The 21,304-nt window shown below is 48.5% G+C and overlaps 8 protein-coding genes across 8 annotated transcripts; 4 read left to right on the plus strand and 4 right to left on the minus strand.

Moving 5' to 3' along the window:
- Nucleotides 1–92: 92 nt before the first annotated feature.
- ONS95_013050 (uncharacterized protein) lies at nt 93–2,451 on the plus strand (the record flags this gene model as incomplete). Its single annotated transcript, XM_058506680.1, has 1 exon — nt 93–2,451. Exon 1 carries the CDS (start codon nt 133–135, stop codon nt 2,449–2,451), a length of 2,319 nt encoding a protein of 772 aa, XP_058357410.1. The 5' UTR covers nt 93–132.
- On the minus strand, nt 2,281–3,910 carry ONS95_013051 (uncharacterized protein). The gene is made up of 2 exons (XM_058506681.1): nt 2,636–3,910; nt 2,281–2,478 (listed from the first exon to the last, which is right to left on the minus strand). Exon 1 carries the CDS (start codon nt 3,658–3,660, stop codon nt 2,695–2,697), a length of 966 nt encoding a protein of 321 aa, XP_058357411.1. The 5' UTR covers nt 3,661–3,910; the 3' UTR covers nt 2,281–2,478; nt 2,636–2,694.
- Nucleotides 3,911–4,089: 179 nt separating this feature from the next.
- ONS95_013052 (uncharacterized protein) lies at nt 4,090–5,961 on the minus strand. Its single transcript, XM_058506682.1, has 5 exons — nt 5,763–5,961; nt 5,444–5,710; nt 4,718–5,338; nt 4,527–4,661; nt 4,090–4,458 (listed from the first exon to the last, which is right to left on the minus strand). Exons 2-5 carry the CDS (start codon nt 5,591–5,593, stop codon nt 4,264–4,266), a joined length of 1,101 nt encoding a protein of 366 aa, XP_058357412.1. The 5' UTR covers nt 5,594–5,710; nt 5,763–5,961; the 3' UTR covers nt 4,090–4,263.
- Nucleotides 5,962–7,065: 1,104 nt separating this feature from the next.
- ONS95_013053 (uncharacterized protein) lies at nt 7,066–9,953 on the minus strand (the record flags this gene model as incomplete). Its single annotated transcript, XM_058506683.1, has 5 exons — nt 7,066–8,318; nt 8,397–9,072; nt 9,122–9,496; nt 9,553–9,648; nt 9,852–9,953. 5 exons carry the CDS (start codon nt 9,951–9,953, stop codon nt 7,066–7,068), a joined length of 2,502 nt encoding a protein of 833 aa, XP_058357413.1.
- A 616-nt stretch (nt 9,954–10,569) lies between these two features.
- On the plus strand, nt 10,570–13,062 carry ONS95_013054 (uncharacterized protein). Its single transcript, XM_058506684.1, has 4 exons — nt 10,570–10,851; nt 10,912–11,510; nt 11,561–11,649; nt 11,705–13,062. Exons 1-4 carry the CDS (start codon nt 10,598–10,600, stop codon nt 11,828–11,830), a joined length of 1,068 nt encoding a protein of 355 aa, XP_058357414.1. The 5' UTR covers nt 10,570–10,597; the 3' UTR covers nt 11,831–13,062.
- On the minus strand, nt 12,220–12,867 carry FES1_2 (hsp70 nucleotide exchange factor fes1; the record flags this gene model as incomplete). Its single annotated transcript, XM_058506685.1, has 1 exon — nt 12,220–12,867. The coding sequence occupies one exon, from the start codon at nt 12,865–12,867 to the stop codon at nt 12,220–12,222; it is 648 nt and encodes a 215-aa protein (XP_058357415.1).
- A 1,563-nt stretch (nt 13,063–14,625) lies between the features above and the next one.
- Nucleotides 14,626–16,221, plus strand: ACT1 (actin; the record flags this gene model as incomplete). Its single annotated transcript, XM_058506686.1, has 6 exons — nt 14,626–14,632; nt 14,729–14,759; nt 14,903–14,958; nt 15,064–15,094; nt 15,169–15,940; nt 15,991–16,221. The coding sequence occupies 6 exons, from the start codon at nt 14,626–14,628 to the stop codon at nt 16,219–16,221; spliced, it is 1,128 nt and encodes a 375-aa protein (XP_058357416.1).
- Nucleotides 16,222–17,182: 961 nt separating this feature from the next.
- On the plus strand, nt 17,183–19,265 carry ONS95_013057 (uncharacterized protein; the record flags this gene model as incomplete). Its single annotated transcript, XM_058506687.1, has 5 exons — nt 17,183–17,354; nt 17,454–17,587; nt 17,642–17,790; nt 17,843–18,072; nt 18,148–19,265. 5 exons carry the CDS (start codon nt 17,183–17,185, stop codon nt 19,263–19,265), a joined length of 1,803 nt encoding a protein of 600 aa, XP_058357417.1.
- Between the last annotated feature and the right edge of the window lie 2,039 nt (nt 19,266–21,304).

Genomic DNA, 21,304 nt, shown 5'->3' on the forward strand with positions numbered 1-21,304 from the left:
GTGCACTGAGATTGTCTCGCTTCACAATAGGATGGTGTTTTACAATAGCACTGAAGCGAAGCATTGAGGTTCCTGGCTTACCATTGTGAATTCTGGCGACGGAACAACAATGGCAACGGCATCGTCGTGCAAATGTCCCATACACAACCTCTTGAATTCTCATATTTCAGTATCTTCCTTTCCCTTTCTTTTCTGCAACGAAGTCACAATTTCAAATCCAGTTGGAATAGTAAAATGGCCAGCCATACCGCAAATCCCATAGGCAAGTCAGACACCCTCAACGATACCTCTGCGTCAGAGAGACCTCGAGTCCAATCAGAGTCAATCTGCACTGCAGATAAACATGCATTTGCTACCAATTCCAGCTTGGCGGGTCAAGACCCCGATCTTCATGCTGCCCAGACAGACCCTACTCTGGATGTTGCTACTGTCTCTGAGTCTGACCAGGAGGATTTTACGACTGACGCACTTGAAACTTCGACCCCTGCAACATGTTACTGCTCTGACGCTGATACTCTTGATGATCAATCGAGCTCTTCTCAGAGCGACCGAGAGTCCAGCAGCCTAGTTGGCCAGGCAAGTAAGACCTTTGGTCAAGACGACAGAGCTTCCTCCTGTCAAAATGACATTGGCGAAGTCCTCACTAATCCAAAAGTCTCATATCACACCTCGCAAATCTTGGATGCCTACTTCCGCAATAATGATGTGATCTTTAACTTCATGGATTCTCTCTTTGAAGATTGGGCCAACCTCGGAAGGCTGGCATCTGAAGATGAGCTGTGGCAATATCTCGAATCGGGCGCCATGAACACTCAAGTTGCACACCCATCTTCCCAAGAGTCAGTTCTCTCGCAAGCAAAAGACTCGAACGAAGCGAGGCAGCTCAATGTCAAGTGTGATTGGGAAGGGTTTCCTTCTCTGCAACACACGGAGCATCGGTCCAGTTGCTCACCAGCGACCTACTCTCAAACAAATCAACAGAGCGATGACCTTTACAACAATGAGAATAGTCTTCAGCCTGAGACATACTGTCCGATTGGTCAGCAAAAATCTGAGCGTCATTACAAACAAGACCGCCAGCCTGCAACTCGCCTCCCAGCAACTCAACAGAATGGCGAGAATGGTGGCCAACAAACATCTCGCATTCCAACAATTCATTTGAGCGGCGAGCCTTATGAAAACGAGAAAGAGTCCCAACTGACGTACGAGATTCTAGAAAGCCAGCAATACTATGAGTCTTTCGATGAACCAAGCCATCAGCCAGGACCCTACTTTTCGGGAAGTCGGCAATACGAACAGCTGGTCAATCGTGATGAGACCGATCTTCAACCATCATTTTACGTCCCAAAGAACCAGCGATACTCCCAGTTCTACCAAGATCAGGAATTCTCTATCGCACTCACTGAACATCAAGTCCAAACCCGCTCCGAGACTTATCGCCAACAAATTTTCGAAGAAGAGTCTTGCATTCCAGGAGACAATAGCAGTAATACAGATCTCAACACTGACGACCCCGCCAGCTTCTATTGCAACGAAGGCAATGACGCTACCACAGTCGACGAGGAAGAGCCCGAAGATTCAGCCCTTTCAATCGAAGAGCGAATGGCGGAGCTCAAAAAGCAAATCGCAATCACACAAGCCAGTACCAAAGCAACTCTGGACAAGATCTCCGAGAATGAGAAGAGAATCCAAGAAATCGGTGCAACTCTCCAGGAAAAGCGCAAGCGACCCGACAAGGCAGATGAGACTGAGGAGATGCCAGTGAGGAAGACCAAGACTCCACCTTATCGCAGACCAAGCAGGAGGAAGGAGCCGATGGCGAAGACTACTAAGCGTACAAAGAGAGCTCGCACTATTGAGTCTCCCCTCGAGTTTGTTCAGTACGTTCCTGAGGGAGAGACGTGCGAGGGAAACTCGTCAGAAAAAACAAGCTTTCGTCATGGCCTTGGGATTCGATTCTATTCGCCGGCATCAGAAGCTCAGAACTCATATCCTTTGGATGCTGCTGACCATGCTCAAGTCGCTGGAAGTCACTTCGAGTGGGTCGGTCAGCCGGTTCCGCAGGCCCAAGAAACCTATCAGCCAAACCCTTTCAGCTACGCTCTAGCTACTGAAGGCCACTTCGAGTCATTCGGCCAGTCATTTCCCCAGACCCAGAATGCAGAACAGCCAAATACTCCCAGCTACGCTCGACATGTTGCAAATCAGTGCAATGACACCTCACCTGCTATGAACCAGGCACAGTATATAAATGTACCGGATGTCTCAAGCACTCCAAGTCAGGACTTCCAGGGCCAGGATATTAGTACTTCGCTCAACCAGTTGGATGATCATCAACACCCCACTGGCAACTATGGTATTCATGCTGCCCAAGACATGGCTGCCAATGGTAATCCTCAATTCCCATTCGGATTTCCTGATACCAAATCATTGCGATGGAACGGACATTGAAGGAATGGACGGGGTCATGTATCACACCTTTGAAGTCAGCATTGCACACCTGTATTGGAAGGACGGATATTGGAAGTATTGAAATTGAAACCGACACATAAAAGTCGACATGATGCATTGTATGCAGGGAGGGAGCTCACGGATCAGAGTAACTCAACACACATGGAAGTCATTACTGACATACCGAATTGAAAGGATAGACTTTGAAGACGGTGTAGACGCCTCTCTTCCCTTTACATAGAACTAGAACATTTCAGAATCAATCCACATATAGATACTCTTCCATCCTACCCTTCCCCCCAAACTTCTCATCACACTCTCGCTCCCCTCATTCCCCTCATAGACGTCTGAATGCACCCACCCACTCCTCCCATCATACCCCAAGTCCACAAATTCTCCTCTCCCTAACCTTCCAATCAACTCCACAGCAACACTTTTTGCGAGTCCTCTGCCTCTGAACTCGGGTAAGACGTATAACGTGGCGAAACTTGCGTCGATGCCAATATAGCCCCATGCCACCATCTTGCCATCCTGATCTAGTAATCCGACGCTTGGCTGCTGCTTCAATGTTTCAGCTTGTCGAGGGATAGACGAAGTAGATAGCACGAGATCGAGCTGCTCATCCGGAACTCTAGTCATCGAGAATCCCTCTGGTAACTCCTTTTTCTTCTTCGATTTAGACACAGGGCCCGTTTCGACCAGCCATAGATTCCAGATAGTTTGTCTACGTACAACACCTTTAGCATTACCAATGGAGAGAAGCGTTGTGGCAAGTGTTTCGTGCAGACAGCCAAACTTGAGGATTGGTAAGAAAGGCCAGCCTGGCGCTTGAGGGATTTGGATGTTCTTGAGAAAGAGAATCGTGGATTCGAGATGAGTCATGAGGTGGATCTGATTTGAGGCAGAGAGGGGTTGGGGATATGTGATCAGAGGGTTGAAGAGCCAGATTTGCGATTCAAGATGCCGCGACCGGTCGGCGAAGAGGAGGGTGTAGATCTCAGGAATGACCGGCGGAATCGAGGAGGAGTCTATATTTGATGGAGAAACTGTTGCAGCAAAGAGACAGTGACGTGATGGGACATTGTGAGGTGCGATGAGTCGGTTGAAGAGTGGGTTGCTGGTGGGGAGGTGTGAACGAAGTAGTGGGAGGAAGGTTTGGAGAGCCAGCTCTTGAGCATAGCTGTAGAATTGAACGGGTTGCCCATCCATCTTAATAGTGAAGTAAGAAACAACGGGTTTAGATATAACCCGACTCAGTAAATCAACTGTCCAGTGGAGTTGCAAGAAATGGACCAGGATAATAATGTAGCAGTAAGGCAGGGCCTTGATGTTGAGCCAAACAAAATGCAACCAGCAACTGGTCTGCAGTCCTTTTCAGAAAAACCTAGTCGGACTAAACGAACCGGGGAGTTATGTTCACCTAAGATCCAGATATGTTCTTCAGGTACCTGTGTCAAGTCTTGGCTGTCGATGAGGTGCTCAACACCATCACCGCGATTAGGTACGTCCTTTCTGTTAAGTCCGACCGAAATTTTACCGGCACCCGACCATCTCAGGGGAAGCGAGACAGCCAAGCGTGTCTAAACAATAATAAACAAAGCAAAGGTCGTGTACGATGACTGAGTTTGATTGCTCGGACCAAAATTTTGAACATCCAATACAATACAATATCAGATATGAAGCATACAATTCTGGGCGTTGCAGAAAATTCGTCAGTAATCTGAGATTTGCTTCTGCGGATTCAATGAGGAAGATGCAAGATTTTGTTCTGCCCACATTCACAACACTTCGTACACTACATCTCAACATCCACTAAGAATCACCCTCTCTCAACCTAACCTTACAAAAGAAATCACCTTGTTTCACAAACCATTTATTCGTCGTTTTCCATTCCTTTCCCGAATTCACTAGCTCAATATCAAAATTCCTCACGAGTTGCGGAATGAGTTTCGCCATCTCCAAAAGACTGATGTTCTTGCCTATGCAAGTGCGAGATCCCATGCCGAACTATTGCTTCTTATTAGTAATTTGATTCATTTGTCTAAGAGATTGAGATGAGGGACTGTATAGCTTACGCTAAAGAAATACTTGTCCAGCATAGTACTCTTCTCTTTACTCTCCAGCCATCGCTCAGGTCGAAACACTGCCGCATCGGGCCCAAATATATGGGTATTCGCGTGTGCTACCCAAGAGTTGATACCTACGACGCTCTGCCAAGTATATCAGAAGAAGTTCATCTATCAGGGCACTATTACGCAGCGCTTACACCTTCCGGAAACAGCTGCCCAGCAATAACCTTCCCACCCTTGGGAACAACTCTCCCAAGCGGCAACCCCGTAGCCGGATGAATTCTCAGCGCCTCCTTGATAACAGCCTGCAAGTACGGCATCTGTTGAGTCTGGATGAATGTCACGGGATTGGAGTTACGGCCTGCTTTCTCCATGTCGTCGATTTCTTTCCGTAAAGTATGCATTGTATCTGGATTTCGGCAGAGGTGATAAATCACAGAGCCGAGACTGACAGATGTTGTGTCAGAGCCAGCACCAATGTTTGTAATGAGTGTGATAAAAACATCCTTCATGCCAACTTTGGACGGGTCAGCTTCATGTAGTTGCAAGAGCTTGGTGATAAAGTCGCCCTGATTGGAGTTCCTCTTGTCCGACCGAATGATTTCGAATTTACGTTTGGATAGTTGAGCTTGAGCAAATTTACGGATGGCAGACATTCCGGTGTCATTCTGAGAGAAGTGGGAGAGGAGGCCGGCGATTGTCCGATGGAACTCAGAGAAGACTCCGACGTGGGTGAGATAAGAGAGGTAATCATCGATGGCGGCCATCATGCCGGATATATCTTCGCCGGCATCGAGGAAGCCGAACCGGTCTGCTAGCTGGAATGTGCCGAGTCAGCCAAAGCGACATCCAAGTACACAAAAGAAGTAGAAGAAAACAATGTCGCGGAATGGGGTGAAAGCAACAAAATTTGCGGTACGTACAGAAATATGCCCAATAACATCGAAAGCATAACACTGCAACCAACGCGCCATATCCACCTCTTTCCCTGCCACCCCAAACTCCCTAAATCTCTTGATCAATAACTCAGAACACTCATCAACAAACGGCTCCATCTGCACTAGATTCGTCATAGAGTACAGCGCAGCCACTTTCCTCCTATTTGCCGCATGCCGTTTTGGATCGAGATCAGTGAACAGGTCGGGCGTTGCATGAGGATCCGGATTGCTGCTTGCAATGTACCATGGACTCTTAAGGAGCTAGTAAGCTTGTGAACGAATGGTCTTGTTGAAACAAGCATACTTTCACGAAATTCCCGCCCAAGCCATAAATCTCCTTCGTAGCCTCGGGGTCATCGATACTGTATTCGCCGGGGGCAATTCGAACAATGGGTCCTAAATTGAACACACGAAAGACATCAGCAACAAATTTATTCTCTTTCAAGTTTCTCTTGATTTAATCGCATTTTCGTCAAGTACCATGTCCGACAGGACAAGTTTGCAGAAACCCAAGGCAGAGCGTTTAACCAAACCCGCAAAACTCACCATATCGTTTATGCAGCTGAATATTTGTCTTCTCAAACTCCCCGCCATAAATTTCAATCAGTTTCCATAAGCGCGTGAACCTTGCCCAGAAAGGACCAGGGATATACCGAAGTGGATCGAGGAGCGCTGGGGCGATATAGAAGGTGGGAGACAGATCAGGAGCAGCAGAGGCAGGAGGATAAGGAGTGCCATCGCTACCTGTTCTATACCGTCCCTATTCAGATATTTGTAATTGAAAGAGACGATGAATGTAAGTGATCATATTATGAGAAAGTGGAGGGAAGGGCACAAAAAGTTGAGGAAGCAAACAGGAAAATGAAAAAGTGTTGCAAGGAAAATATCACATTGTTTCTCAACTTGTACATGGCGATGGTGGGGTCAGAGAGACTTTCCTGCTACAGAGCGGGGACACTGGTGGCTTTTGGGGAGGCTGTGGGGTAAAGGTTGCTGTGGAGTTGGGGTATGTCGGGGAGGAAGCTTGATGTTCAGCAGCACCTTCCATTGGGAAGCCGTCCATTGGTCAGTTAGAGGGGTCATGGTAAGACACCCAAAGGGCTGAATGTCCTGTGAAATTGTTGGGAATGGACACTTGGAGCAGACCTATGTCGGCATTGGCAATGTGGTATATATCGACTCCGAGCGCAGAGGGGCCTTGAAAATTGTGCCGTTATGTTTGACCTGAAATTGGAATCATGACAAAACTTTGGGGTCTCTGCTGTCCTCGCATGAGCTCAGATGAAATGTATTGGATATTCGACCCAATCCCACATATGAGAATGCAATGCCCTTTGCTCCCACAGCTCGCCCCATCTAGAGTCCAATGTCCACACCTTCCAGTACTTCAACAGAAACATAACAATTAGCTTTCCAGAAAACATTGACACGCCCAAACTAAAAGCCTTGCTCGAAGGCAGGCAACCCTGTACGCCAGCCGATGAAGATGCTCGCTCTATCATGTTTCTGTCCTGTCCCAGCCCAGCCGCTCATGCAATGCATCCATGGAGCGCCAAAGTAGACTCCTCCCATATGTATACAAAAACAAGCCGAAAAGAAGCGCCTATTTACATAATGTTACACTCCCTGTCCGGAACGCCGTCTTTCACCTTCCCTTTCCCCGTCCCCTTTTCTTTGTGCGAGTGGCCATGATGATGGGTTCCGTCTAGTTTTTCGCTTGGACCCTTACTCTTGTCTCGCTTCTTCTCTTTCTTGCTCTTGGAACGCTCGATAACAGGAGGGCCTTCAGCAAGGTGGGCTTTAAATTCATTTTGATATTCGTCGGAGGTGATTGATTTTCGTGGCTCTGATGTGACATCTCCGGTACTCATAGAATGTTTGACATTCTCGGGGTTATTGAGCCCTTCTTTGCTCTTCATCAAGTTCAGACGTGAGAATGTGGCACTAATGCGGTTCTCCACCCGATTCTCCCCTGATTGACTTGTTGGACGGCTTCTGTTAGGTAGCTTTGTGAATCGAGAAGCAGCTCGTGACATTCTTTGAGCAGTCGTTTCCTCGATAGGAGTCACTGGGGTCGAAGTTCCTAATAGGCTGCTGGAAGTGCTCGTCATGCTGTTCTCGGTGAAAGCCAGGCTACCTCGTCGGAATTCGGCTCGATCGTCTGGAAGGTTGATGCTTTGTCGTGGGGTTTGCGGCCGTTCGAGCTCGTTGGAAACCCTGACACTAGGAGCAGGCTCGTCTCTAGCGCCATCAAAATAGCCTGGCTGATTGTCAACCGGTGTGCTCTCTGTGAGGCTGACCTTGAAGGATGTATCGGTATACGAAGGAGGTTCGATATCTGGCTCGGGCCCTGGCGGAGGCGACACGTTCTCGTAGGGTTGGACTTGGTAGAACAGTAGATAAGGCATTTCGTTTTTAAGAGCCTCCTCAATATCCACGTTTATGACCCGAGGACAAGCAAGATCATCTGACTTGATCCAACGCTCTTCAGAATAATGAGGGGGTCGATTCGTATCACTGAGTTTCCGTTTCGACCTCGAGTCTCCGTCGACAATTGGAGTCGTACCGCGGATGAAGGAAATATAATGCCCGGAATTGGTCGAGTTGCCTCGGTGACACACAACTGATTGCAGAGAGAGTTTGAACTGTCCGATCAATGGACCATCTTCATCGACTTCGCCATGGTCGTTGATGAAATGAGGTAATCGAATATCCAAAGGAATGTCGATGAGAGTATTCTTTCGAAAGGGTTGGCCTTTATTGAAACCGTATCGCTTCAAACAGATTCCCAGAACTGGTTTTGATTTCAGGTGAGCAGCAACGGCAGCATCACTCTTCGTCTGACTGTCCGTAGACCAAGCTATATCACCAATTAGTACATGTCTTTCGCAAGGATCTAAAAAATATGGCAGAATATGTAGTGAAAATGGCGACGGACGTATTAGATTGAAGAATTGCCACGCAGGCATCATGATCTCCTTGCGAACAGAACCTTTGCGTAACGCCTCGCTACCAGAAATGATGCTAGCGTTGCCATCAACCTCCACAACCGTCGTACCAGCTTCAGCTGCAGCATCAGGATCTCCCTCTTCCTGGATCACTACATGTCGAATGATACTAGTCGCACGGTCTCGTCCACCATCTCGGCCACCATTTGGAGTAAGAGGAGTACCTGGGGTAATGGGAGAATCAGGCGTTGACCAATTTAATTCGTTGACGTTGACGTTGATGTGTGGTAGGGCTGATGCCTCACCCTTCTCCTCGTAATGCGAGCTCGAAGGCTTGAGAGACGAATTCGTGTTTGTGCGTTCTAGTCGTCTCAATACAAGCACACGGTTGTTGAAATAGTTCTCCAGACAATCTTCTAGTCGAACGTGCGACCTTCCTTCCGGTGGCTCATCTGGTACTGCAACGTCAAGGAGGCGCTCTTCAATGACCTTATGATCGTCTGGGTCGTCGTCTCGGCCAAAGTGAAACAGGTCCACCTTCAAAGAGAGTAATGGTAGCTCGAGAATACTTGCAAGTTGGTTGAAAGCTTCGGAAACATCTTGCTGGTCAGGACTTATTGCCTCTTCCCAGCCACACTCTGCCAACGCCTTTTGTAGCTGCTCAGTCTACGGTGCCCGTTAGTAATGGGTGTGTAGAATGGAAGTTCTAGCATACGATATCAGTATGGATTAATATTCCCTGCCTCAGCATATTAACGTAGACTCTCAAGATCGCAGCAAGGCGACGCTTCGGTTCCTGCTCAAATCCTCGTAGTATGATGGGTTCGAAACTGTCTAGCCTGCCGAACATTGCGAATAATAGCGAGTCGATATAGCAAGTGACCGCATTCCGGTTTATGGCCCCTCGCATGTACACGTCGGGGCTATAAGGCTTGATAAGTCCTTCGAGGGACTGCTGGAAAATGCGTAGCATCTGCACAGCCTTCTCGACACTTCCATCCGCATTATGGGATCCCAGGGCAAAGTTAATATGCTCCTCCTTCACGTCTGTAATCCCTTCCTGCTTCAATCGCTGCTTGACTGCTTGAACCTAGAATCCCAAGTCAGTATGCGTCCCTGTAGCCTGCCACGTCCAGAGTTGCATACCTTGCTCGCATATTCCTTCGCGTGTTCCTTTTCGAGCTTTTTCTGGGGATCAGGCTTGAAGATAGACAAAAGTCCATCGCTAGAGATAGGTCGGGACTGCAGTTGGAAACGAGGTCCAAAGTCAGCGCCAATGCCTTGTACAACAATCCGCGAAATTCGAACGAGCGGGCTGGATTTGCTGCTTGCATTCGAAAAAGCTTTGGACAGAGATGAAAAAGAATGCGCATGCTGGGGCTTAATTCCAGCATGAGCAATGAGCAGTAAAGGGACGAAATAGACGGGGTTGCCAGCTACATTACCTTTCTGTCTGTACTCTTGTCTGTGCTCTTGTCGCGCGACTTCTCTCGGCGATGCGAACTTCCATCCTTGTCCCGCCTACTCATGAGACGATTAATGTTCATGGTGTGTGTTTGTCTGGGTGCTTCTATATTCTGAGATCCGCCGTGGGGGAAACAATTGTGTCTTGACTGAATTGTTCGCTCGAACTTTCATGTAATGTTGCGCTGTTCTTATGGCGGGGTCACAGAAGGATTTCGAAGTAGAACAGCTTGGTTCTCCTCTGTGGCTTTTCAGCGTGATTCCATGCCAAGTAGGTGTTCGGCAGAATTTGAGAGTGCCAAAAGAGAGTCGTCACCTTGGAAGTAGGCAAGCAACGTTAGGTTGGGAGAGGAGAGGAGAGGAGAGGCGTTGGTCTTTCAACCCCACCAGTCCAGTCCAGTCCAGTCCAGGAGTCAGTCAGTCAGTGCCGGCGTACTTGTACTGAAGGCTGCGAAGTCGAGGCGAGCTGTGGAGTGAGTGACCGAATACGTGAGTGAGTGCAGTGCAGTGCAGTGCAGTGTAGGGGACCTGCTGGATCCCTGCCGGATCGATCAGGGAGGCCCGTCGCCCCGACGTAATTAGCTACTGTATGAGCGGAAGCCGACCTGGCCAATCACAGCTGCCCGCTAGCCACAACTATTTTTCTGCCTCGCTATTTGATGCCTCAGTGACAGAAGTCCAAGGAGATTTTGGGACGACCAGGAATACGATACCTCGAACTATTGCAATGGCTTTGAGGGAGCTGCCGTCAGCTCTGCGGAGGTTGACAACAAGAGATGCTAGACCTGCGACTCTCTCTACAACTCGAAGCTGCAGACGGTTTGCTTCAACAGAAGCAGGGGCACAGGAGACATCTGAGGATTTCCAGGACCTGGAGTCCAAATCATCACTTCTGTCCAATGGAGCTGTGGATGAGAAAGTGAAGAGTTTTGATCCGATCAAGAGGACTCAGGGGAGAAGGACGCAGCTTCCTGCCAGTCGGTAAGCTCGAAATGGGTGGGCGAAGCATGTCTAGATCTGTATTTACTGACACTCTCATAGCTACCAATTCAAATCTCCAAGATACTATCGCGGCCCTCTACATCCCCATCAACCTCCTCCCAAATCCGACCCTGCTTCCAGAGAATTCGTCCCCGGCCCATTCAATAGCAGCCGTTTCGAACAGACCTACCAGGCCATGATCGCACCAGATCTCATGACCATCGCATACGTCCACACACCTCCTGGAACAGTCAAAGTCCCCAAAGCAGAACGACTAAGGACTTGGGACGACAGCTCTCCATATCACAAGGGCCGACCGAAGCGTGGACCACGAGGTCCAGGAGAGAAGTTGCGGATCGTGGAGAAGGATATCACTTTCCGCAACATCCCCAAGATTGAGGAGGTTACAGTGCACAGTATGGTGAAGGGAGCTATCGACGATTCATCGCATTTGCATGTAGCGGGTATGATGTTGCAGGCTATCACCGGGGTAGAGCCCGTGGTGCATAAGGCGAAGCATAGTGTCTCGCAGTTTGGGATTCGTGAGCAGATGCCGATTTCATTGACATGTACGATGAGGGGAGACCAAGCGTATGAGTTTGTGGATAAGTGTATAAATCTGGTCTTCCCAAGGATTAAGGATTGGCCGGGTGTGAAGGGTAAGCTTAAGCTGTTCAACTGAATTTTGAGCTTGACTAACTGGATACAGGATCTACTGGTGATAGCAGTGGAAATATCACTTGGGGTTTCACAAGAGAGGGAGCAATTTTATTCCCGGAAGTTGAGATAAACTACGATGTAAGCTGAGTCTTTACCTGTGGTCTATGCTTCATATACTAACAGATTATTTAAGATGTACCCACCAAAGCTCATTCCAGGATTCCACGTTACGGTTAAGACCTCAGCGACTTCTGATAGACATGCCAGATTACTTATGACTGCTATGGGTGTTCCATTTTATGGAAAGTTGATTGACTAGAGGTCTGGGAGGAGTTAGAGGGGTGCGGATAGAATGTACACCATGTATACTAGTTGTAAATCAACACATTGTATGACATAAATCACACCGCACCAAATGGTATGTAAAATACTGATGTATCAGCTCGTCATTGTGCAATTGCTTCGAAGCTTTTCTATCAGGGTATCTGGAGCTCAGTAGCTCGACATACAATCCATTCTATAACCTTTCCGGAGAAGCACAGCTGGAGACAGTCCGCTGCTCGCCTGCCTCAAAATCCAGAAGCCATGCTCTCCACCCACTTCCATTGCTATGAGCCTTTATAGCCATCCCAAAGTTTTGAACCTGCCTTCAACTTCCTAAACGCCATTCAAATGCAAGCAATTCACCGACTCTCAGGATCCTATAAATCATGCCTTTCCACCAGACTTAGCCCCATCCCTCAAACCCCCAATCAACACATCAACCTCATCCATATCCGCCGCATCCACCTTCTCCCCTCCCATCTCCGTCGTCAAAAGATCCATGGCTGGCTGAAAATTCCTGCACGCACTACTCAACGCATAACACGCCTTCCTCCTCACACTCTCCTCCTCGCCCTCCCTCCTCGCAACCCTCACCAACTCCGGGATACCAGTCTCCCCCATCTCAACCAGCTTCTCCTGACTCTTCTCATTATTCTGCACCGCGGTTCCCACACACCACGCCGCCATCTTCCTAATCTCCGCCTCCTCGTGCTTCAAGCAAGACAGTAATGGCGCCCAGAGGGATAGCGGGGACAGGTTATTGGCGTTGTCGAGGTTCTCAATGAGCTGCTCGAAGTTGTCGAAGGCGATGAGCTTGTCTTCGAGCTTTATTTCGGGATCGGTGGAGAGGATCGCGGACATGGAGAGGTTCATGAGGTCGGCGTCGCTGGGGCCTCCGAAGAGGGCGTTGAGCGCGTCGGGGTTGATGGGCCGGGAGGAGGGGGTACTGCCGTCTGCTGAGGGAGGTGTGGCTGTGGAGGTGGAGGTATTTTCGACGCTCCATTTTAGGAGGGATTGGAGATTTGGATCCATTGTGACGGCGTATTGTGGTTTGTGGCAGTGAGGTGTGGGTTGATGGAGGGGTAATTTTTGTTTGCCCTTGGAAGGATTGAGATTCGCTGATGGAGATTCTCAAATTGTGTTTGTATGAGGCGACGAGAATACTTAAGTGAGGTCTAATATTTAAAACATTGACTTTTGGGGCGGTAGTCGCGGTTTGTACTTAGTGATTTCAAGATTTTAAATTGAGGTTGTTCGAGATGTTGCTGGATGCTTCTGAACTTTTGTACGGAACGGAAAATATATGTTCCGAGTTGAGTATCATGCTTGGATGAGCATGGCACTTTTGGTATTGGTTTTGTAATAGAACATTCATGAGCAAGGTACTGGAGACTATGGCCATAGAAATCATCATCACCATTTTCCATTAATTTGTCTAACTTTGGTTACACATTTTGGCCGTCAAAGTACGCTCCCACGTGATACTACATCATCGTTCCTCCTGTCACTCCCAACTCAACCATGGTACGTTGCTGGACTAAGGATCTCCTAACCTTGAGCTTAATTGAACAACAAACCATGACAGTGCTGAGTTTCATGTGGCGAATACAATTCATGCATTAATTTATTTGGCAGGCTCAACCCGAAATCGAGTGATGCGATTTACCCCACCATGAGTTGCCCCTCATTAATTGCGTCAAGTTGGTCCCTGGGGCGCCGTAGGGCACAGCTGTCGAGGTCTCCTCGAATCGATGGGGAAATCGGAATTCCAAAGCCCAGCCGATCCGCTGGTGGCTGGTGGCTGAATTTTATTATGAGCTTCAATGGTGCTGCCCTTGCATACGTACGCAAGACATATTTACATCACAAAGAGAAGTCAAAGAGGGAGGGATGATGCGGTTGTGTGTCTGACAAGCACAAGTGCCTGCTTGGCTGGATGTAAATATAGTAGAAAAGGCGGCGACGGATGTTGGTTGACGCGCGTTTGGCGGCGATACAGAAATATTCCATGGAACGGTTTTGGTGTTGCCTTGCAGGCTTCCGACTATGAGATGGGATTTGAGGGGATTCAGATTGATCCCAGGTTGTCTGTGCTGACTTGCCTGCCTGCTTGTTGACTTGCGGTGTGAAGTGGATGTGTCTCGGCTTGGCCAGGTTGGGATATTGTTGAGCATAGCATTAGCATGAGCCTTTGGATCCTTCATAGCTAGCCACCTCATTATTTGAACAGGTCCAACGCCGACATAACTCGGCCTTGACTGGAATTGACCTGAATTTCAAAAGCGGACTGACTCTACCTAACCACTCTTGCCTATCCTTCCCAGCCACTGTCATCAACGGACAGCTGTTCGTACTTACATCCCCGTCGCCGCTCTTTGTTCACTCACTGCTGCATCCGCCCAGGCTCGCCAGTCTCGCCAGACTTCGAGATCCTTCTCCTTCTCCTTCTCCTTGCCCCTTAAAGCGGCATACTCTCCAGTCCAATCAACATCCTGCTTCGCCTTCCCCGATCAAGCAGTCGCGGCCCACACAACCCGACCTCGTTCGTTCGCTGTGACATCGCATCGTCCTCCGCCTGCTTGCACTTGTCCTTGTCTCCTCCACTTCAACTTCACTTCAACCTCGTCAAGAAATTTCCACCTCCTTTCGAGTCCACTCCAGACCACGAACATCCCTTCGTCGTCCTCCGCCATCTATTCTTTGTTCTCTCGATCTTATCGTCGTGAGGACCTCACACCGCCATCCCACAAATACTCACTTTTATTTGACGCTCAGTCGTAATCAGCAGCCATGGAGGGTAAGCAGACCTCCCATCCCCATTACTGCGATTAGACCTTCAGCGCATCGGGCTGGACCTCCTTGGATATTTGCTAATGCTGCTTGCTATCTACAGAAGAAGTCGCAGCTCTCGTCATTGACAATGGGTAAGCTCCCGCCTGGAGGCTCCCAGCCCGGAATTTTAGCTGGGAACGAATGCTTGGACTCTTCCTATCAAGCCTCTTGATTCGATAGCATCGATACTCGAATACAATATATTGTTGAGGGATGTGACTGACGGATTCTGCAGTTCCGGAATGTGCAAGGCCGGTTTCGCCGGTGATGATGCTCCCAGAGCTGTGTTCCGTAAGATTTCCACCAGCTAGAACGACTGGTAGTCGCAAAATCTCTAGCTCTGCTCGATTGCGATTCATCGGTCTTGACGAATATCACAGCTAACAATCACCACAGCATCCATTGTTGGTCGTCCTCGTCACCATGGGTAAGGCCTTCTGACCCCGCTATTCCGCCTGCGCGGGCAGCGTACAAAGAATTCGAAACTGACGAAGACTGCAGTATCATGATTGGTATGGGTCAAAAAGACTCCTACGTTGGTGATGAAGCACAGTCCAAGCGTGGTATTCTCACCCTGAGATATCCCATTGAGCACGGTGTTGTTACCAACTGGGACGATATGGAGAAGATCTGGCATCACACTTTCTACAACGAGCTGCGTGTAGCCCCCGAGGAGCACCCAGTTCTTCTTACCGAGGCCCCAATCAACCCCAAGTCGAACAGAGAGAAGATGACCCAGATTGTTTTCGAGACTTTTAACGCACCAGCCTTCTACGTCTCCATTCAAGCCGTTCTCTCCCTCTACGCTTCCGGACGTACCACCGGTATCGTTCTTGATTCCGGTGATGGAGTTACTCACGTCGTCCCCATCTACGAGGGTTTCTCTCTTCCTCACGCCATTGCTCGTGTTGATATGGCTGGTCGCGATTTGACCGATTACCTGATGAAGATCTTGGCCGAGCGTGGTTACACTTTCTCCACCACTGCCGAGCGAGAAATCGTTCGTGACATCAAGGAGAAACTCTGCTACGTCGCCCTTGACTTTGAGCAAGAAATCCAAACCGCCAGCCAGTCCTCCAGCTTGGAGAAGTCCTACGAGCTTCCTGATGGACAAGTCATCACCATTGGTAACGAGCGTTTCCGTGCTCCTGAGGCGCTCTTCCAGCCATCTGTCTTGGGTCTTGAGTCTGGTGGTATCCACGTCACAACCTTCAACTCCATTATGAAGTGTGACGTTGATGTCCGTAAGGATCTCTATGGTAACATCGTCATGGTGAGTCTTGAAATCTGCGAAGCCAAACGAACCTCGCTGATCGAATCTAGTCTGGTGGAACCACTATGTACCCAGGTATCTCCGACCGTATGCAAAAGGAAATCACCGCTCTTGCACCATCCTCCATGAAGGTCAAGATTATCGCACCACCCGAGCGAAAGTACTCCGTCTGGATCGGTGGTTCTATTCTCGCCTCCCTATCTACCTTCCAGCAAATGTGGATCTCGAAGCAAGAGTACGACGAGAGCGGACCTTCCATCGTCCACCGCAAGTGCTTCTAAGGTATGCAGCTTCAATTCTTAAAGGAGACTTGCGCTGACCCATACTAGCGTTCTACAGACAATTTGTGCGTACATCACGAACTTGACGAATTTGATCAAGACGAAGAAGACTCGAGCAGGGCCATTTCCCGTGTTTTCCTGTCCCACAACGTGTTTACATTCCGAAAAGTTCTGGTAGCGGTCGAGCGATTGGGTGGTCTCTTTCAGAGAACGGATATCTGGCTTGTTTTTAGCTGGCTGTTTTGCTTGGAGGATAGGTCAACACGTTGTCGTTTATCGATCAATTAACCGGTCTTCAATCATACAAACTCTTTTCTACTGCGTTCTCTTTTAGGTTTTGCGGTTTCCTTTTCATTCATAGCTGAGCATGTTTCTCTACAAAAACCAATGAAGGAAAGGTTGTCACTAAACGGTTTAGAAACCCAAAATCACATTCAATGCGTATCTAGCCCTGATATCTTCGATCCGGTAAACCGACACCTCATGCAAGGCATGCCCTGTTGTGGAGCAGCCCAGTTTCTTTCACGAGCACAAAAGCGAGGATATATGAAGTGTGGAGTGTTATCTTGGCAGGGGATGGGTCCCCGGGCAATATGCGGGCATCATCTCCGAGCGATAAACTCACGCACATCGGACAACCAGATCATCAACCCACGTGCTCTATCAATGATCTACAAAATCGCGGAGAGGAGTTTAGCGGCTTCGTTTCTTGTCAGGTCAATGCCTAGCAGCGTACAACGTGGTAACGGTGGTGGTCCCCCAATCGGTTTGTGTGCCGACACCTCGGTCTTGGGATCTTGGGATCCTAGAGGAAAGTCTATAAGTATGTCCTATTCCATACTCTGACTTGAGCTTTTGACTTTTTGTTCCTTACCTCTGCTGTCTTTGGTCTTTGGGTCTTTGTTTGACTTCACATCTTCCTTGATTCGGTAACAGGAATAGGGCAGAAGAAGAAGCAACAATGGCAGTCCTCAGCTCACTTAAGTTCGCTGGTGCTTTGTTACTTGCTGCTAGGATTCAAGTGGTTGGTGCACAGATTTTTCTGGCTCCGCCGAATGACATCTTGCTTCCTGCAAGTGACTCTGCGAAGGAGCCATTGCAGTGGCTTGCGGCTAACAGTCCTTACTTTGCTGGTAAGTTCGCTGCTTTCAGTTTCTCTAGTTCTTGGGAGTGGGGGCAAGCGATTATAGAAAGAATGGACGAGGGTGCGGAATCAGTGCTGATCAATACAGGACCCAATATCCATGGTATCAGCAATGAGGTCCCCGAGGGCTGTACCGTCGAGCAGGTTGCGTATAGTTCGAGACACGGCAGCAGATACCCTGATACTGGGGCATATGCTGAGTGGACCGCACTTTACAACAAGGTCAGTAACTTCCTCCTGGCTTGACCTAGACGGTCCTGGTGCTAATGAAAACAGGTGCAAAACGCATCCTTCCAAGCCACTGGCAGCATGGCATTCTTTCACACCTGGAAACCAGTGCTGACGGACCCTTCTGCGCAAATTGCTCAGGAGAGTACTACTGGCTACAAGGAGGCACATGATATGGGTTACCGGTTGAGAACCAGGTCAGTCCTCATTGTTCCTATCTATGACCACACAGCTGACTAATGTGGATAGATATCCCAACCTGTATTCATACGGAGACAAATTCATCGTTTGGGCTAATCTGTATGCTCGCGTGGTACAGACTGCTCAGAGTTTTGTTCGAGGCTTCATGGGCCATCTTGCCACTAACCTGGGACAAGTCATCACAGTCAATGCTACGGCTTCTCCAAATGCTTTGTTCAACTCGCTGTCACCGAGTAACCTTTGCCCGAACTTTGTGGATGGCAATGGTGGTGATTATAGTAAGTCCTATCTGACCCCCTATTCTCGTTGCCCTGGATGTACAACAACTTTGCAATACTAACCGATATGAAAAGTGACAACGTACAAATCTATCTTCCTCCCCCCCATCACAGCCCGTCTCAACGCCATGATCACGGGTGATTTAGTCTTCAACGACGCCGATGTGTTCATCTTCCCATACCTTTGTGGTTTCGAATCTCAAATTACTGGCATTCTCTCTCCCTTCTGCTCCATCTTCACCGACGCAGAACTCAAACAATACGAGTACGCCCAAGATCTTCGCTACTACTATGGCATTGGACCTGGTGTGGATCTCGCTTCCAAGATGATGCTTCCGTACCTGAACAGCCTTGTTGGACTATTAGCGCAAGGACCAGGTGTCAATGGCACGAATGCTGCTGGAGAAACCTTTGAGTTGCCAAAGATTATTATGGCATTTATTAATGATGGACAGACTACAGAATTAGGTGCTGCTACTGGTGTTTGGGATAATACCACAGTTCTAGGAGCGACCGAGATTCCAGAGGGACATACGTATATTGCGAGTCATTTCGTCAACATGCGTGGAACTGTCGCTTTGGAAAGACTTAACTGTCCAGCTTCGGCCTCAAAGGTCATGGCCAGAGAACAGGAGAAGCGGGCCGCAGAAAAGATTGCACCAAACTGCGCACACGACAACTGTCTCCGCCAAATGATCGGTGCCTCGGCGCAAGTGCAGAATTTCTGCCCTACATTCACTGCTACGACAGGTCTGCCACTCCCAACCTTTGTAAGCAACTGTGGTGGGTTGGCCAGTAGAGTTTCGTCCGCTTGTTCGTGTCTCTCTACACCCACGGCTACCTCATCTTCCGTTACCACCACACTCGCTACTTCAACTCTAACATCCTCATCTTCATCCTCCGTTGCAACTCCAACAAGCACCGCAACCCCGGATCCAGCCAACAAAGACATTTACATCCGAATTCTTCTCAACGACGCCGTGTACCCCGTTCCGTCATGCCAGGACGGACCGGGACGCAGTTGTGGGATGAACGACTATGTGAAGTTCTTGCAAGGGAAGATGGATGAGGCGGGGGATTTGGTGGAGAAGTGTGGTGTTAAGGCGCCGGGAAGTCCTGCTATGGAGGATGTTAAGGGAGCGGGATTCTTTACGGATCTGAGGGGAGACGGAGTGTCGAGCGTGGTTCCTTAGGGAGTCAATGGGATGATAGAATGAGAGAGGAGCAGAAAAGAGGCGGAATAAATGTGTAATACAGATATGAAACAGATCTATGTTGGTGCATATATACAACATATTCGTTACGTCTTGATATGTACAGACTTGCTCATATATATCGAAACGATTTCGGGGTCTTTTCTCACCTCCCTGCCTTCCAATCTTCACACGACCTGATCTCCAGCAGCTTCAGACTCACTCACTCAACAAGCGACCTCATCTGTACAAGTATCTGTCACTTCTAACCTAGCACAAACAAGGTGTATGAATCGTCTGGTAATTACTACAGGTCACGCCGCTTGGAACGTCGCTCCCGGTCTGTAGGTACAGATCGTAGTAGCCGTTTGTTCTAGAGTTGCAGGCGAGGAAGTTGAGTTCTGGAGGTAGTTGAGTGGTTAGCTTATTTGCTTAGGTTGACGTTCGAAATTATGGGAAGATGTAGAAACGAGGCAGGCAGCAGAGCTGAGCTATTAATCGTATTGATGCCTACGCTGAAAGGAAATGCTAACGAGGAGTATGAAAAAATTTGAATGATCTCCGAAACGTACTAAACAGGCACCTGCTTGGAGTCCAGCGCGTGAAGTACACTGGTGTTACCCTTGTCGATAGGCACTTAGATTTGTCTGTTGAGTAGGGTAAAAAGATGATGTCCATGAAACACTTGTCACATCCTCGGTCCTATTATCAACAAGTGACTGCCTAAATTGCGAGACCTGTTCATCAATCGTGAAGCCTCCCTTTTTCTAGGCTGCTAAAACCAGCCAGACTAGCTGTGCTCGAAACAGAGAAAGTATTTTGGAACCAGGCAGTGACTTCACGAACCCAACTCTATACCAACAGTAAATCATCGAAAACAGCAGGTACACAAAGAAATACTTACGCCTCCCATATGCACTCCCCGTTACCGTGATGACCGTATCGCCCTCCAATCCCCAGGCAGTCGTATTAGCCGTCTTCGCAAAACTCAACGGCAGGTAGCTCCTCCCGTCGACTTTCTCCCCAATATTGAGATACAGGCTGCTGTTGACGCTTTGTATGGTGTTGCCGATGGTGAAGTATTCGCTAGTAGATTCAGGGCCCATTACGGGAATGGGGGTGCTGGTTGACTTGCTGGAAGGCAGGGTTTGCAGGTACAGGTGGAAGATTGGGGATTGGACGCCGCGGAGTTGCTGTGAGGTGGTAAGTCATTCAATATGCTTCATAATAGGAGAATTCCTAAGGTACGGAGGGCAGAAGAGGCTATGATTCGAGAAAGTAAGTCTTACATATGGCTTCCTGGGCTTTGTTTGGCGGGGCGAGAAAGCCGGGTTGTTGGAGGGTAGAGCGAGGATACTGGGGACAAATATGAGAACTAAGTTTAGCAAAAGGAAGAGTGAAGTGATCGAGAACATGATGAGGCGAGTGATCGTGTATGAAATCAGTTGAACATGTACAATAGGAGAATGGTGCCAGGCGAAGTATGAATAATTCTGTGAGTCGAGCTTGAAAATAAAAGATAAAGCACGTCACATCTTAGATGAGCTGTACCAGCCTCACTTTTCACGTCTTGTGACGTTCTAGGTTTAAAGTCCACAATGTGTGGGGTTTTGGATAGAGGCTGGATTGAGATGAATTAGGCATCGGCAAGTAGATCACGATTTCCCCAAAACATCCCTTGAAGAACTATAAGCGAGGGCATTTAGCTATTAAGACCGGTGTTGGCTTTCTTACCTAGGTACATTTGCCAACAAAGATAGGCTTGATCTACTGACTAATTGATGCGAGAAGTGACCCTTTTGTAAGAATCGAATTTTCGCTTTCGGTTAATACCAACATAAATATCAACAGCGTTGAGAATACCGGTATCTCATTCTTCTTTCTTCACGATTGACAAGGTGGCGAGCCATTCACTCTTGCCTTCCCTCCAGATGTATCTCACAAATTCTTTCATCTTCCATCTCATATGGTGTGCTCAACCAACTGAACGACCTTAACGTTGGTAATGTGCTCGTCAACATTCGGGGCCCATGGAAGGA

The sequence above is a fragment of the Cadophora gregata genome (genome assembly GCF_030347475.1).
Source record: "Cadophora gregata isolate MNR1 chromosome Unknown scaffold_7, whole genome shotgun sequence".
Lineage (NCBI taxonomy): Eukaryota > Fungi > Ascomycota > Leotiomycetes > Helotiales > Ploettnerulaceae > Cadophora > Cadophora gregata.